The sequence below is a fragment of the Colobus angolensis genome, unplaced genomic scaffold, assembly GCF_000951035.1.
Source record: "Colobus angolensis palliatus isolate OR3802 unplaced genomic scaffold, Cang.pa_1.0 Scaffold69, whole genome shotgun sequence".
NCBI classification, from domain to species: Eukaryota; Metazoa; Chordata; class Mammalia; order Primates; family Cercopithecidae; genus Colobus; species Colobus angolensis.
The window spans coordinates 4496158-4512870 of NW_012120598.1; the positions used below are offsets into that span (position 1 = coordinate 4496158).

Genomic DNA, 16713 nt, shown 5'->3' on the forward strand with positions numbered 1-16713 from the left:
ACTGTATCAAAGGGTTAAGCACAGAGTGGTTCTTCCCAGTTCTGGAGTTTACCAGATTGTTGGTGGCCACCGTGAGTGAAGAGAATTAGCCCTTCGCTGTCGCCTTCCTCTTGCAATTCTGGTATTATCTGTCCTCTGCCTACCACCCACCCACGGAAGTCTTGTCGGATGTTATACACCAGCCAGATTCTTCAACATTAGGCGCCGTAAGTAAGAAAGGTCCAAAGCATCATATTTTGTGAGTCATTTTAATGGATTTGGGCTTTATTTTGTAGCAACAGGAAGTCACTAGACTTTATTTATTTATTTTTTATTTTATTTTATTTTTGAGATGGAGTCTTGCTCTTGTTGCCCAGGCTGTAGTACAGTGGCACAATCTCAGTTCACTGCAACCTTCGCCTCCTGGGTTCAAACGATTCTCCTGCCTCAGCCTCCCAAGCAGCTGAGATTATAGACACCTGCCACCACGCCTGGGATTTTTTTTTATTTTTAGTAGAGGCAAGGTTTTGCCATGTTGGCCAGGCTGGTCTTGAACTCCTGACCTTATGATCCACCCTCCTCGGCCTCCCAGAGTACTGGGATTACGGGCGTGAGCCACTGCACCCGGCCTAGACTTGCACTCATTTTACCCACTCAGTGACACCTGTGGACAAGAACCCAAGGAAAGCACCTTGGGGAATTGCAACATTGAAGGCAAAGATTCCCCATGACGGAGATGAGCAGCGACCAGAGAGATAGGGTAGGAAGTAGGAGGTGTAACATGCTGAAAGTCAAGCTATATAAATTTCTAAATGAGGGGAAAGGTAAGAGTGCAAGCATGATGCAAACAGAAAGCAGTTGAAGTGTAGTTTTTGACAAGGTAAAATCATGTCTGTCATGCAGACTGAACACATGTCAAATATTTTATTCAATTCATTAATGAGATGAACTGTAAGATGTGAAAACTTGTTCATTTTGACTTGGAGAGATTTAAAATTCCTTCCCCAGCATACTTGATTTGCATGGCTATGAACAGGAATCATCTGGAATTATCTGGAATATCGTCAAATTATTTGCATGATACAGAAACACTTGCATTGCTGTGAGGGTCTGCAGTATGCATCTTTACAAAACTGTAAGGGTGCAAAATAGCTTGTAAGTATGTAAGTAATAAGGGTGTAAGAGTTTTAAGGGTGTAAGTCGTAAAATAGCTTCTTTAGTAGCAAGTCAACCGGAGGAGCATGCTGTAGAATCAGATAATCCTTTCCCCACCACCCTCAGGGTCTGAAAGACAACACCTGCATTTCACTGCTAGGACACCCAGGAATCTCTTTTGCTCATATCTTGTTTTTGGGCATTTGTGTGTGTGTGTGACAAAACATTGTTAGGATCTGGCAAATAAAAGGTCATTGTTGACTCTGTGGAATAGCATGGGGAGAAGTTAAATTACAGTCCCTTGCAGGAAAAACAACGTGAGTCCGTGGTGAAGTCAGCTGTGGACTCCTGGAGGAAAGACCTAGAGGCAAAAAGCTTGAGGTCATTCAAGACGAAAGGAAAGACTTTGTGATTTTGACTTTTTTTTTTTTTTTTTTTTTTTTTTTTTTTTTTTGAGACAGAGTCTCGCTCTGTCGCCCGCGCTGGAGTGCTGTGGCCGGATCTCAGCTCACTGCAAGCTCCGCCTCCCGGGTTTACGCCATTCTCCTGCCTCAGCCTCCCGAGTAGCTGGGACTACAGGCGCCCGCCGCCTCGCCCGGCTAGTTTTTTTTGTATTTTTTAGTAGAGATGGGGTTTCACTGGTTAGCCAGGATGGTCTCGATCTCCTGACCTCGTGATCCGCCCGTCTCGGCCTCCCAAAGTGCTGGGATTACAGGCTTGAGCCACCGCGCCCGGCCGATTTTGCTTTTTAAATGGAAGGAATTTGGGCCAAAGGAAGCTTAAACTAAACTGTGGGAAGGACTGATATCCATCCTAAGCACTAGCCGCAGGTATCTCTAAGAACTAGGTTTTGGCCGAGCTCTGTGGCTCAAACCTGTAGTCCCAGCGCTTTGAGTGAGAGGATCACTTGGGCCCAGGAGTACAAGGTCACAGTAAGCTATAACGGTAGTACTCAGTTCTGTAAGAACTAGGGAGAAAGGAGATCCAGTGGATATGTGATTGGCTGGGTTGTGGAAAGGGGAGGGAACTTCTCCTTTTCTGAGAAAGACTGGGGAGATAGTAAGGGTGGGTTAAATAGGCAGTTTCTTTTGCCAGGTGATAAAAACCCCCTAAACAATTTGTATTTTATATATGGAGACTATTTTCTCCCATTGATGGGAAGGATCGTAGTGCAGGGGATGCTTACACAATTTCTTAAAAATGCACACAGAAATGAGATCCGCAGGTGCTGGAACCGAGAGTCAGTACTGCCTAGAATTTCCCCATTAGGGTCTCTTTTGTTTCTGCTTACCTTCCTGCTGTGTGTTTGCTCCTTTTCTTCTGCTAAGATGGGCGTCCTCCAGGAGACCAGGGACGTTGGTAGCCACTCCCTCTGATACTGTTAGTCCCAGTTTGGCATCCCAGCTTTGTTTTGCCCATGGGCATTATCAGGGAGCGCTTCTGGTTGGCACTGCTTTGAGTTACGCATCCGCCCTTGGAGCCGCCACCATATCTGCAGGGACTCAGTATCAGGACTGGCCCATCTTGGCCTTGTGGGTGTGGCCATGTGATGTGGGGAGAGGAGCTGTTACCAGAAGAGTGATGAAGAATGGCATGGGCAAAATAGAAGAATGACCCCAGTGCTGCAACACGGTGGGTATGGATTAGAAAAGGCTTGTAGGCTGGACAGGGCGAGGTGAGAGAGTGCATCATGCATTAGTATTTTAAGTGGCTTTTTGGGGAGTATTGAGCAGGCATCAGGGAGAGAAGTTCACTCAAGTTTTAGACAGTGTTGACATTTTCTATCAAATTGTGCATCTTGAATTCTCTAGAACATTCTTTATAGATATTTCACGATCTTCCTGCCACTTTCCACATTGTAGCTATTCTGGTGTTTTTCTTTTATAATTAGAAATAATGAATAGTTCTCATTTGTACGCTTGGATTTTCGTGTGTGTTTCGTGTGTTCATTTTGCCTTTCTTTTTTTAACTTCATGTTTTTATTTTTTAAACAGTATTGATGGATTAATTGCTAGGAACGGCAAGGAAAAGAATACTCTCACAATGTTACCATGTTTCTTTCTCACAGGTTTTATAAGTTGTATTATTTTTATATTTTCGAAGTTATAATCTTACCGTCTCCTCTGTTGCCATAATTCTCATTCATAGGGTCTGTCTGTAACTGGACTAATTGTTTACAGCTAGTCTTTTCATCAGATCATCTCAAACCCTGTATTTTATTAATATTTTGATGCCCTTTTGTTGGATGACGTTCATCTTAATCATTCTTATTGTTGAGCAATGTTTTATTATTGAAAATTGCTTCATTAGGTATAGAATTCCTGATTGATGGGTGTTTGATTCAGCACCATGAAAATTCACGGTATTCTGGTATCTGTCACTGGGCAAATTCTTCCTTTTTTTTTTGAAAAAACTGCGTGGAAACCATTAGTTCCATTGACAGAGCTACTCATTTAACGATTTTTTTTCTCCCAGTAGTGGTGGATGAATTTTTTACTTTGTGTTTCTCACTTTGTGTCTCTCGTGACCAAAATATTTTAGAGATAGCTAGCTGGCTAAGTCTGAGGTGGCTGTTAGCAGTCTGGTCCTAGGATAGAACAAAACCAATAGAACTCATCATTATCACGTCATTTTGACTTTCTGCTCACCAGTTTAACTCACTTGTTTAATTAGTTTTTCCAAAGGATTGTTTTGCATTATACATGTTGGTGCTTAGCTTAACATGATGATAAATACATTTTTTGACTGTGAATTATCTACTCTGCTCCTTTCATAATCTCATGCTTCTCTGAATTTGTATTTTGTGTTACTGGGTTGTTTTGTTGTTATTCATGGTGGGTTTTTTTGCCCTTGATTTATTTGATCCAATTTTTGTTCAAGAGCAAGATTCAAGAGAAAAAGTAAAAACACAGTCTTTTATCTTTGCTCTTGGTTATAAAACCTTGTAAAGTTTGATTGAGAAGATAACTTGGATCTTATGGTTTAAACTGAGTCTTTGTTTAATCCCAAGTCTTCCAAATTCTTTGTGCAAGTGTATTCTTTCCTCTTTCCCAATCATAATAGTTTCGCTTCTGCCTAGTCATCATTCAAGTACCTGCCTTTCAATGCTTTTAAAAAATATTTTGTGTTAGCACCATTTGAGATTTTTTCCCTCTTTTTTTTTCAAGTATGTTATGGGATGAATGTTTGTGTTCCCCCAAAATTTGGGTATTGAAACCCTAACCCCAGGCATGATGGTATTTGGAGATGATACCTTTTTGGAGGTGATAATTGTTAGATGAGGTCATATGTGCCCTGGTGATGGAACTATTGCCCTTATAAGAAAAGATACCAAAGAGCTTGCCTTTTTCTCCCTGCTCAAACAAAGAAGAAGTCACACAAGGACACAGCGAGGAGGTGACTATCTGCAAGCAAGGAAGAGTGGCCTCACCAGAACTTGGTCATGCTGGCACCTTGGTTTTGGACTTCCAGCTTCCAGGGCTGTGACAAAAGACATTTTTGTTGTTTTAAGCCATTCACAGTAAGGCAGCATTTTGAGCTAAGACTGAGACGTACTGTGACTTCTGTAGGCAAAAGCCCTACAGACCCAAAGTGTTGTGAGAATTAACATTTCTAGGGCTCATGCCTTACAATGGGTTTTTTCCAACACTTAGCTCTGACCGAGAGCATACTAGTCATCATTAGGTAAATGCTTGTGGGTGGTCGGTTTCTGGCACAGAAATTGGAGCGGTATGGGTAGAAATTCTGTATCCAGCTTATGCTGAGAGAGCCTCCCATAAAATGGAGCCTGTACTTTCCTTTTGCAGAGACCATTTCTTTCCATTGATAGAATTCTTTTTTTCTTCTTTTTCTTTCTTTCTTTTTTTGACAGGATCTCACTCCGTTGCCCAGGCTGGAGTGCAGTGGCATGATCTCAGCCCACTGCAACCTGTGCCTCCTGGGTTCCAGTGATTCTCATGCCTCAGCCTCCTGAGTACTACTGGGATTACAGGTGCACACCACCACATGTGGCTAATTTTTGTATTTTGGTAGAGATGGGGTTTCACCATGTTGGCTACGCTGGTCTTGAACTCTAGTGATTTACCTGCCTCAGCCTCCCAAAGTGCTGGGATTACAGGCATGAGCCACTGCACCCAGCCTTCTGTTGCCGGAATTCTAAAGACATGTTTAGGCAAGAGTTAGCGGAATGTTGGCCCATAGTCCAGATTTGCCTTCAGTTTATTTGTATCCACTTCAAATGCAAAGGCCGTGATAACTCAATAGTAAAGTCATAAATCCATAGTATGACTTAAAATATTTGGTTATAATATTACAAAGTATGCTTCCGAACACATTAAGCAATTAAGCATGCAAGATCCTTATATTGTTCTTTTTCTTTAGTGTTTAGGGTAGTTTGTGTGAATCATAGATGACCACAGCAGAGTGTCGAGTTATTTTCTTTTGGCATTCTTTGATAGAAAACAGTGCTTTTCCTCTGTTCTATAATAGAAGCAAAAAGTGTCTCTTGTAGCATTATGGAAACAACTCAAATACGACTATGTCAATTATTTATCTTTTTTTTATTTTTATTTTTTGAGACAGAGTCCCACTCCATCAACCAAGCTGGAGTGCAGTGGCCCAATCTTGGCTCACTGCAAATTTTGTCTCCTGGGCTCAAGCGATTCTCGTGCCTCAGCCTCCCAAGTAGCTGAGATTACAGGCGCCTACCACCATTCTCAGCTAATTTTTGTATTTTTACTAGAGATGGAGTTTCACCATGTTGGCCATGCTGGTCTTGAACTCCTGACCTCAAGTGATCCACCTGCCTTGGCCTCCCAAAGTGCTGGAATTACAGATGCGAACTACCGTGCCTGGCAGTTACTCATCATTTAACAGCATAAAGTGGCCACTTGCTTTAATAAACTCTTACAGTACCAAAATTTTGGCCTGAGGAATTTATAAATATAAATAGAACAAAACAAAAATAATATCCCCCTTGAAACATATTCTAAAACCAGGGGCTAAAAATTAGAATTGTTAGATTTTATTGTCCTGTTTCCTTGGGATGAAATGAAGTTTTTAAAAAACATAGTTTTATTTAAACCAAAGGCTTTGGGATTCAAGAAGAATAATGGAAGTATACTTCAATTCTACATCCCAAGAATCTATTTCTTCCCAACTTTAATACAGGCAAATTTAGTCTATATTTATTGGGCACGGTTAGGTTTTTGTGTCAGGTGTTGTTGAGTGGCGGGATACCATTCTTGGCCCATAAGGACCTTATAAATCTATTAATACAATTAAATTGTGAAGACAATTTAGAAAATTGCAAAGGGACAATGAGGTTGTAAATTAGAGGGTCTTATTCTGGAGATAAGTGGAAGCATTGGCAGATTTTTAGCGTGAATGCTTTCTGGTCAAGACACTTTTAGAAAAATTAGCTAGTTTCCAAGAGTAGGTTAGATTGGGGAGAGAAGGAATTCAAATTACAGAATAATAGGTGAAAAGCGTTGTGGGAGATCATCCTGTCCATCCCCTCATTCATGATACCCAGAGGTGCTATATTAAGGGCATCACTGCTCTTTGTCACCCGAGCTGTCCAGGAAGGCTGCCTGTTCAGTTTTCAGACTGTGTCCTCAGTCTTAAACCATATCCTCACTTTGTGATAGAAACACACAGGCAAGTGTTGTAAAAGTTACGTATTGTCAGTTAAGCAAGAAATTAGATGAGTCCCCATACTGTTCTTCCTCTTTTAAAGAGAGAACTTGGGCTGGGTGCAGTGGCTCACACCTGTAATCCTAGCACTTTGGAAGGATGAGTCTGGTGGATCAAGAGATCGAGACCATCCTGGCCAACATGGTGAAACCCTGTCTCTACTAAAAATACAAAAATTAGCTGGGCATGGTGGTGCACGCCTATAGTCCCAGGTACTCGGGAGGCTGAGGCAGGAGAAATGCTTCAACTTGGAGGCCGAGGTTGCAGTGGGCCAAGATCACACCACTGCCCTCCAACCTGGAGACAGAGTGAGACTCTATCTCAAAAAAAAAAAGAAAAGAAAAGAGAGAGAAATTAAAACGGCTCTTCCAGCCTCTGTATTCCTATTAATAACATGCAGAGCACTTCTTGGAGCTAGGGGCTAGGGGCTTCCTGAAAGTGTTGATGTTTCTGGTAACTTACACTGCGCAGCAGGTCTCTGGAGGTAACTTTGAACAGGTTAAGCCTCAAATACAGGCAGAAATTTCCAATTGGGACCATTAGGTGAACATGGCTTTGTTTTTCATCTCTTTTATTGGTTTATGGGTATATTCTCTTTTTCCTGTTTTCTTTTCCACCATTTAACATTATCTGTTCTCTGCCTCTTTAACCTTCTGGCTTTAAATGAACAGTTACTTTGTCTGTAGACTAACAGGATCAGCAAACAAGCACAGCGGTGCCTGCACAGAGCGAAAACCACCTGTTAGATGAGTTGAGCAAAACCATTTCCTTTGCCCAACTTTGTCCTCTAAAATACATAACTGAACATGGGATTCCCAGACAAGAATTGTTTCTCAACCTTTCTTTTTCCATTCTACAGTTGTATGAAATTAAAATTAGATAAAAAGCAAACAACACAGGTGGTCTTTTTAATCTTACCGAGTTGGAAGGCATACTGTATACATTATCCTATGGTAGAAGGCCTGGTACGTTCTTGACTGTTATTACTTTGCTATGGGCACCCTTCACCCTTGTAGGCTGAAAATTGACAAATCAGAGGCACGTATACATTGTGGTTTTGGAATTGGAAAGATCTCAAATTCATATTAAATGAGACGGTTTTTGAATAGAGGGATCAGGCTGTTTATACGTGAGTGTGGATGTATTTTATGCACTTCTGGTCTGCATAAATATAAGGATTGCTTTACTGACCATAGGATTTCTTCTAGGGCTAAAAAAGTTGAAGCCAGTTGGATATTTTAAAATAAGAAAATTAGCTCTATGTTGAAAGAGAGAGAATAGGAGAATCTAGGCTATGTGTACACATCTGCTCGTGTTTTCACTTTTGTGTCCTGTCCTATTTATTTTGATTTCTCTCCCATCTCTTCCCCCCAACCCCAGTCTGTTTTTCATTCAACACTTTGAAATTAGAATAGCTTATCTATCAAACAAGGTTCTTTGACAGTATTTTCCAACTCTGAGTATGAAAGTGTGGATATAGCAATATATTTATTGAGAATGTCAGAAGCAGAGTTTGGCCAAATTACTGGGAAATAGGCTAACGCCCTGCAGCATTTTACCGCCTTTGCTTTCACATAAGGCCATCATTTGGAAACATAGCACGCTGATACCTCCCGTTATTGCAGTAGCGTTTTCATCAGCTGCACGCTGTCTCTCAGCGCCTCATTAAGTTGCAAGCAGAGAACGTTTTCATTTTCCAATTCTCGTTCTCAATTAAATTAGAGATTCTGTTTTCAGTATTCCTCATTAATAAAATAATTTTTGTTGAGAACAGTTTAAGATGTGATATTTCTTTGTATTCCAGGAAAATTTAAAGAATGTCATTGAAATCCAGAAACGGAAGTATATATTATCTAGGACTTGCTTTGTCTTAGTTTATATGCCTAAGTTCGAGTAGTTTAAAATTTATAATTAATATACTCCTTGAATGCTTAGAAATGGCGTCTATTTTAGTTGTTCTAGTTTCATCTTACATAAAATGGAGCAATTACTAACTCGGGATTATGATGTGCTACACATAAAACATTTGCAATGACGTCTGGCACTTAGGAAACCCTCAATTATGACATTTTTCTTACTTTCTTCTTGGATATGTTCTTTGAAAAAGGGACTGGTATGGAAAAGCTTTGAGAAGATGGAAATAAATATACAAGATAGGCTATCTCTGAAACATTTTTCTATAGAGCATTTGATTTCTCTGTTTCATGTATATATTCATATATGCTAGCTGCAGTCATGCAGACACAATTTGGATCCTGGGTTGTTTTTTTTTTTCCTTTTACACATGCAGTTATAACTTTAGAAAACTGGCTGTTTCCTCTGGACTAAGTTTATTTTTTTAAATTTTTAGTGCTTTAAATGCAAAATTGCAAGCATGTGTACAAGTAGAAAGAATAGTAAAATGAACCCTCCCATCCACCTGTCACTCAACTGCAGTAATGATCAAATCTAGTTACTCTTGTTCCTGAGTCAGTCTGGAATGCAAGGTTTTTATCTGAACTGTTCAGGTTCTCCAGCAATCCTGGCAAAACACATGCGGGTTTGTTGCTTATCTCTTCTAGTGACCTGTAAAGTCTGTAAATTAAGATGTGCTAAAGCATCACATGTTACTAATTGATGTTTTGCTAATATATTTAAAACATCTTATTAGTACCACATAATTTTTAGTGTTTTCAAAAAGAAATATCTTTGAGAATTTGGTCAAAGGTGAATTTAATAATTGAATGACTAAATAAAAACGTGGACAAACTGTTTTGAGAATTAGTAGCAATTACCAATTCCATTTACTCTGTTCATTAACTTTGTTTTCTGTCTTTTGTTAGCCACATTTGATTTTGTGTTTTTGAAATACCTTTGATCATAATTCAGACTTTCAGCATTAATCACCTGTCTTAGGTGGCCTGTTTACAAAAGGGACTTTTAGGTTCTCCATTTGCCCTTAATATTGGGAATAGAGACAGAGTTTCTGTAGGACTCTGACAACATACGGCTTTACGAAGTTTTTTTTAATATATATATTTATCTTCTTGGCTTTCTTAAATATCATCAATGTCTTTTCTTGCTTTACGTATTTAGCAACTTAAATGTCATCTTGTCTGAGATCAATACATTTCCAGCTTGGAGAGAGAGTGAGAAGAGAGACTTCAGATTTTTAAAATGCGGAACAACACATTCTGATGGTGACCAGGTTTTAAGCTATTTCTTCAGTAGACAAAACTACTTAGGCTACCAATGATAAACTTTTAATATGGATCTAAGATTGTCTGTGTTCTCCCTCTTTCCTGGTTGTTAGTCTTTGGAATTTCTTATGCACTCTTAAAATTATTATGTACTGATATATTCACTTTCAATGATAAAACATGACTGTATGACCAGGTAGGTAGGCTGCTTTTCAGATTCCTGTACTAACTGAATGGGCCCCATTAGCCCAAGTGAGAGCTTAACTTGTCACTCTTCCTAAATGTCTTCCTCAGCTGAGTGCTTATTTACAGTAATCTACTGCTGCTTATAGCAGATGCTGTGATTTGTATAAGCTGTCATATCTACTTGGAAGAACAATATTGAAAGGCATTGAGATACTTATTTTCCTCAAAAGCCCATAATCCAACAACTATTTAGAATATCTTATTTAAGAGATAGGTTTATAATACCCAAAGGGAACTTAATATATACTGAAAGTCCCTGATTGAATGGATTCTGACCTTAACCAGAAATATTAATTACGTGCTTATCAGACACTTACTGTGCTATCCAAGGGTTGGCCACTGTTGAGGGAACACCAGATGAATCATATCGTCCCTGCCTTCAAGCACTGTATATTCTAATAGGACAGACAGCCCATCAGCAGAATAGGAGGTCGAAAGTGGTCAGGGATCAGATAACGTGATCAAGGAAAGTGGAGGATGCAGTGGTAAGATAGAATGCTCTGCACACAGAGATTGAGGGGATCACATGGTGGGAATTAGTGAACCAGCATGCAAGTCAGGCCTTTTCCTTGGCTTTTGTTCAGTTGGAAGGAGCATAAAACTACTAAAGTAGCTTATGTTTAGAAATAGGGCTTATTGAAGGGGACAAGGCATCTCCTAGAATCCAAATGCACATCCCAAGACTCACAAGAGTTAGAGGGCACAGGCAGGCCCTGTCAGATCCTGTCTCTGCTAGATCCAGTCTTGTCAGTTTCTCATCTTCCCTTGTCTCTCTGGGTGTTTCCCTGTTTTCCTTTCCTGGACTAACTGCTTCTTCCAGATGCCTAGTTTGAGTCCACCCATGGTTTTTTGGGGGGTTTTCTTTGTTTTTTTGTTAAGTTTTGTTTTTGTTTTTTTTTTTTGAGTCAGGGTCTCACCCTGTTGCCCATACTGGAGTGCAGCGATGTGATCATGGTTCACTGCAGCCTCGACTTCCTCGCTCAAGCTATCCTCCCACCTCAGCCTCCCGAGTAGCTGGGACTATAGGCGCAAGCCACCATGCACCCTTGGGTGTTGACATGCCACCTGTGGCTCAGACTTATCCTCACCTCCAAATTTCTTCCTTATCTAGCGGCAGCCTTTGTGTGTTCATGAAAGCCCTTGAGGGAGAGAATGCTATGTACAGTTTGGTTTTCTTGGGCTGTAACGAGGTATAGGGATGGCGCTGCAGAGCTGAAATACAGTCACTAATGAGTCCTCCTTCAGACAGCTGAGGGTGGGAGCACCACATAAAAGGAGTTGGGGGTCAGCAGCCCCCTGATAGTCTGAAAGCCAAAGATGATGGATGTGGAGCTCCACGGGGAGGCTATAGCATGCCACGTTATGTTTCCTGCCCTTGAGGAAAGCTTTTCACCAGGTGGGCAGTACAGATACGTACTTAATAGCGATGTGGGGTACACTGATAAATACCAGAAAACATTCCCTAAAAGGGGTTAGCATTATTTCACCCTGAGCAGAGGAGGTTTGTCCATGTGGGGGGACCCTAATGGGCTTAGGCATTTGAAGTGTAGTCTAAGGGATCTTAGGTAAGAGTGTGTTTGGAACACAGTGTATGTATTTATACAGCAAATGTTCTGTGTGGCTATAATTTAGGAAAATTTGTAGGAATTGAGGACAGCTTATTTTTCTACTAGCTGACAGAGACCTGGGTTTGCTTCTGCTTTAGGTATAAGTATCTCGAGTCCTTTTTAAAAAAGGAAAATGAAGAAAATAGTCGGAATTGGGTTTCACATAAGAAACATTTTAGAAAAGAAGGGGAGTATGAGAATTACGATTTGCTAATGTGTGCTGTATTAGCAAATTGTTTGCACTGCTTGTCATATTAGCAATACATGTATGTTTTGAAAAACACATGCAAATTAAACAGCTTAAGGAACTTCTATCTTTATTTCCTATGTAAGATTCGAGATGCCGCAAAGAAAATATTAAAATCTCCTGAGCTTGTGATCTGCCCACCTCAGCCTCCCAAAGTGCTGGGATTACAGGTGTGAGCCACTGTGCCTGGCTTACTGCTTCCATTTTAATAGTTAGTACAGAAGGAAAACTGTGCATGGGCTTTATGTGTTGTTTTTTTTTTTTTTGAGACCGAGTCTCACTCTGTCACCAGGCTGGAGTGCAGTGGTGTGATCTCAGCTCACTGCAGCATCCACCTCCTGGGTTCAAGATATTCTCCTGCCTCAGCCTCCTGACTAGCTGGCAATTAACAGGTGTGCGCCACCACGTCCAGCTAATTTTTGTATTTTTAGTAGAGACAGGATTTCACCATGTTGGCCGGGATGGTCTTTATCTCTTGACCTCATGATCTGCCCGCCTCAGCCTCCCAGAGTGCTGAGATTACAGGTGCGCACACCACTGTGCCCGGCCTGGTTCAGATTTTATAATCTCCACACCCATCTGCATATTAACAATTGTCATTGTCGGTGTTACAGAGAGAGAAGCTGAAGTGCAGAAAATAACACGTATGTCCTAGATTTCATGGCGGAAACTGGAAGTAAATTCTGTGTTTGGCTCATCACTGTATAAAGTTCTAGAACTACTCTTTAGGGAAAAGCCCCATCTTCATGGGTTTTAATTTATCAATTTGCAATTCTACCTGCTTGGAAATAGTCAACCTAATCAGTTACTGCCCTGTTGCACCAGCTATTACCACAGGAACCTGAAGATGGTATGCAACCAACATGAGAAACAGATTCTTTTCTCCTGGTCATCAATTTGTACCCTACAAACAATTTGTTGGTTTTAAACTGTATGGAGGGAACCATGACGTGAATGAATATGCCTGCTACTGGGTTTATAGAAAACCAGCGACTCCTGAGGAAATTCTCAGCAGGGTTGTATTTCAGTGAAGTGGCAGCTAGAACCCCTTTAGAAAACTGCAGTAACTCACACTTTACTGCACATAAAGTCGTGTCCCTCAGGGTGGACTCTCAAGTGTCATAGAGTTTATGACTCATGAGTGCTGTAGCTTTGTGATCTAATAAACAAGTAAAGATGGTGGGAGAATTATATTCCAGTACAAAAAGCCACTTCACCTTTCATTATATAGAAAAAAAAGCCATGGAAATATTAAATTTTTAGTGGCGTTTTTCAGTTGAGCATTTTCTGTGATCTAAAGTGCCTGCATTGAGATATTAAGACACTTAACAAAGTAAAATAAAGAGAAGTCATAATAGCTGGATCCCTCTGGAGCTAGGCTACTGTAGCACTGGTTTCAAGAATAACTCTCTCAACACCCACCCCCGGATTCTGATTTAGAGATTTTTTTATGTGTTCTCATAGCATATACCTCTACCCCTGAATTTGTCCCCTGCTACACTGATTGATACCTTATTTTTAAATTTTGTTTTTAAAATAGGTGGGTTTTTTTAGAGCAGTTTTAGGTTCACAGAAAAATTGAGAAGAAGGTACAAAGGCTTCCCATATACTTGCTACCTCCACACATGCTTAGCCTCTCCTGTTATCAACATCCCCCACAGAGTGGTACATTTGTTACAATCGATGAACCAACATTGATACATCATTAGCACCCAGAGGCCATAGTTTCCCTGAGGGTTCAGTCTTGGTGGTATACATTTTTTGGGTTTGGACAAATGCATAATGATATATATCCATCATTGTGGTATCATACAGAGTAGTTTCACTGCCCTAAAAATCCTCTGTGCTCTATCTCTTCATCCTCCCCCTGCCCCCAACTGCCCAAACCCCAGGCAACCACTGATCTTTTTTAGTCTCCGGAGTTTTGCCTTTTCCAGAATGTCATAGAGTGGGAAGAATGTCATATAGTATGGAGCCTTTTCAGATGGGCTTCTTTCACTTAGCAATGTTAGTGAAGTTCCTCCGTGTCTTTTCATGGGTTCATAGGCCATTTCCTTTCAGTGCTGAATAACATTCCATTGTCTAGGTGTGTACCCCGTCGTATTATTTATCCATTCACAGTGCCTTATTTTTTCATTGATTTTTTTGGGGTCTGGGACTAAGGTAAGGTAAACAAGGCACTCAGGAATTGAGATTAAGAATTTTTAATGTGATATTTTTAAAAATCAAAATTACTGCAAAAAAACTCTATGATGAACAAAATAGCAACTTTTTAAACAAAGATTGAGTCACGCCGAGCCCTCTGAATGTCATGCACAATCATAAGCAAAATTCCGTGTATTGTCTAACTCTCTGTGGACATTATCTTGCTCAGAGACCTCGTTCTCCCTCCAAGGAAGGCACGCACTACTTCTCCTGTAGCCTTCTCGGGTCAAAGTTCCTTTCTCAAAATCCTCACAGCATTGCCCCTACAGGTGGGAATGTCCTCTTTTCCTCTTCATTTTTGTTTTCAAACCACTCTTCCTTTCTCTTCCCTAAAAGCCTCCCCCACCTCATCTGTGAAGTACATGCTTTCAGACTAGATCGTTTTGCTCCTCCACCTGTTGGTCATCTCCAGACCTCTTTCTACCTCATCGACGTTCACCACTCAGATTTTGAAGATTTTAGCTCCTTCCTTGCTGTCATCCAGCGTAGCCACTCATTTGCTGATTCTTTTTTTTTTTTTTAAGTGAATATACAATTTATTTAACATTCAAACTTCATTCAGACATGTGCGATATGGCAGTTTTACTGGGGATTAAACCCTACCTAGGATGATTGCTTGCTGGGGCTTAGCAACAGGGTCCAGTTCACACTTAGCACTAATTAAATACTTTATTGAATAAATACAATACCAAACAAAATGCATTCAAATGCTTTCTAAAAAAATTTTAAAGGCCTTTCTACTCAGGCTAATGACAAACACAATAAAGGCAGATATGCTAGTTTAACATAATTGGCTGATTTTATACAGCACTTACATCTTTTAGTCCACAAGTATATTATTAAATGATAGAGAACATCTAATACAACCATTTCTACAGAACTAGGAAATAAATTCCTAAGAAAGAAAGACTTTACAGACCCCATCTTTTGTACCCACCCCAACAGTCTAACTCTAAAGAGGATAAAGCCAATGACTTTCCTCACAAGAGCTCACGACTAATGTCGCTTTGCTATCAAAATCTGTATTTCTGATCCGTTATGAGCATTGAGACAAGATTCAAATATTCCCAAAGAAAGAAGCACAATGCATGTTGTGATCGCCTATTCAGCAACAGCGAGCACTGCATCCAAAACTCTCATCCCAGGAATTAAATAAGGTCAGCCACATTCATGGGCATCTCCTCCACTGTAGTATTGTAGAAAGTCTCAATGTCACGAAGAATCCTCTTGTCTTCTTCAGTAACAAAGTTTATAGCCACACCTTTCCTCCCAAATCGACCCCCTCTGCCAGTTCTGTGAATATAGTTTTAACTATTGGTAGGTAGATCATAATTTATAACCAAAGACACTTGTTGCACATCAATCCCGCGAGCCCACAAGTCAGTAGTGATCAGAACACGACTTGACCCTGACCGGAATTCCCTCATGATAACATCTCTCTCCTTCTGGTCCATGTCACCATGCAGAGCAGAAACTGTGAAGTCTCTGGCATGCATTTTCTCAGTCAACCAGTCCACCTTGCGCCTTGTATTGAGAAAAATAACGGCTTGCGTAATGGTCAGTGTCTCGTACAAGTCACAAAGTGTATCCAACTTCCATTCCTCTCTCTCAACATTAATATAAAACTGTTTGATTCCTTCAAGGGTCAGTTCTTCCTTTTTCACCAGAATTCGAATTGGATCTCTCATGAATTTTTTGGTCACTTCCAACGCATCAGTTGGCATTGTGGCAGAAAGCAACACAACCTGAATACTTGTGTTTAGTTTTTGGAAAATCTCATAGATTTGATCCTTAAACCCACGGCTCAACATTTCATCTGCTTCATCCAAAACAAACATTTTGATCCATTTTGGAGAAAGATATCTTCTGTTTAACATATCAAAAACTCTCCCAGGTGTACCAACAACAATATGTGGTGCTTCGGCCTGCAGTTTTTGCATTTCATTTCGAACATTTGTTCCACCAATGCAGGCATGACAAGTTGCTCCCATATAGTCTCCAAGTGCCAGAATTACCTTTTGGATCTTTAATACAGGGAGTAATAGCTCTCTGCTGAATAGCGGAAGGCTTCTCAAAACCGTAAGCATAGATGCCACGAAGAAGAGACTCCTTTAAATTCATATCATCAAAGTTATCAACAATCTCATTCCAGTTGCTCTCGATGACACCATCGGGGTCCATTCCCTCTGGGCCGCCATGTTCTCTGTTATAATCCGCGGAGCCACCAGACATGATCCGAAAAACCACTCAGCGCCCGACTGAAAAGCTCATTTGCGGATTCTTAAGTGATCCTAATATTGATCTCAGTGATCCTCCCAATATTCCAGTTTGTCAGTTCATGATTCTCATCCCTCCAGTGACCTTGTTTTCTTTTTTTTTTTGAAACAGAGCCTCGCTCTGT

General features: G+C 40.5%; 2 protein-coding genes across 12 annotated transcripts in view; one reads left to right on the forward strand and one right to left on the reverse strand.

Moving 5' to 3' along the window:
• Positions 1 to 16713, forward strand: part of APP (amyloid beta (A4) precursor protein) — a 301277-nt gene that overhangs the window by 64516 nt on the left and 220048 nt on the right. The window lies entirely within an intron of this gene.
• LOC105500816 (eukaryotic initiation factor 4A-II-like) lies at positions 11523 to 16573 on the reverse strand. Of its 2 annotated transcripts, none has more exons than XR_001000085.1 (2): positions 15165 to 16573; positions 11523 to 11537 (listed from the first exon to the last, which is right to left on the reverse strand). XR_001000085.1 is itself a non-coding variant. In XM_011926498.1 (2 exons), the coding sequence occupies exons 1-2, from the start codon at positions 16397 to 16399 to the stop codon at positions 15461 to 15463; spliced, it is 858 nt and encodes a 285-aa protein (XP_011781888.1). In that variant the 5' UTR covers positions 16400 to 16573; the 3' UTR covers positions 14834 to 15460. The 2 variants fall into 2 exon arrangements, 1 of the variants encoding a protein (XP_011781888.1); XM_011926498.1 differs by lacking the exon at positions 11523 to 11537 and having other exon boundaries at positions 14834 to 15578; positions 15660 to 16573.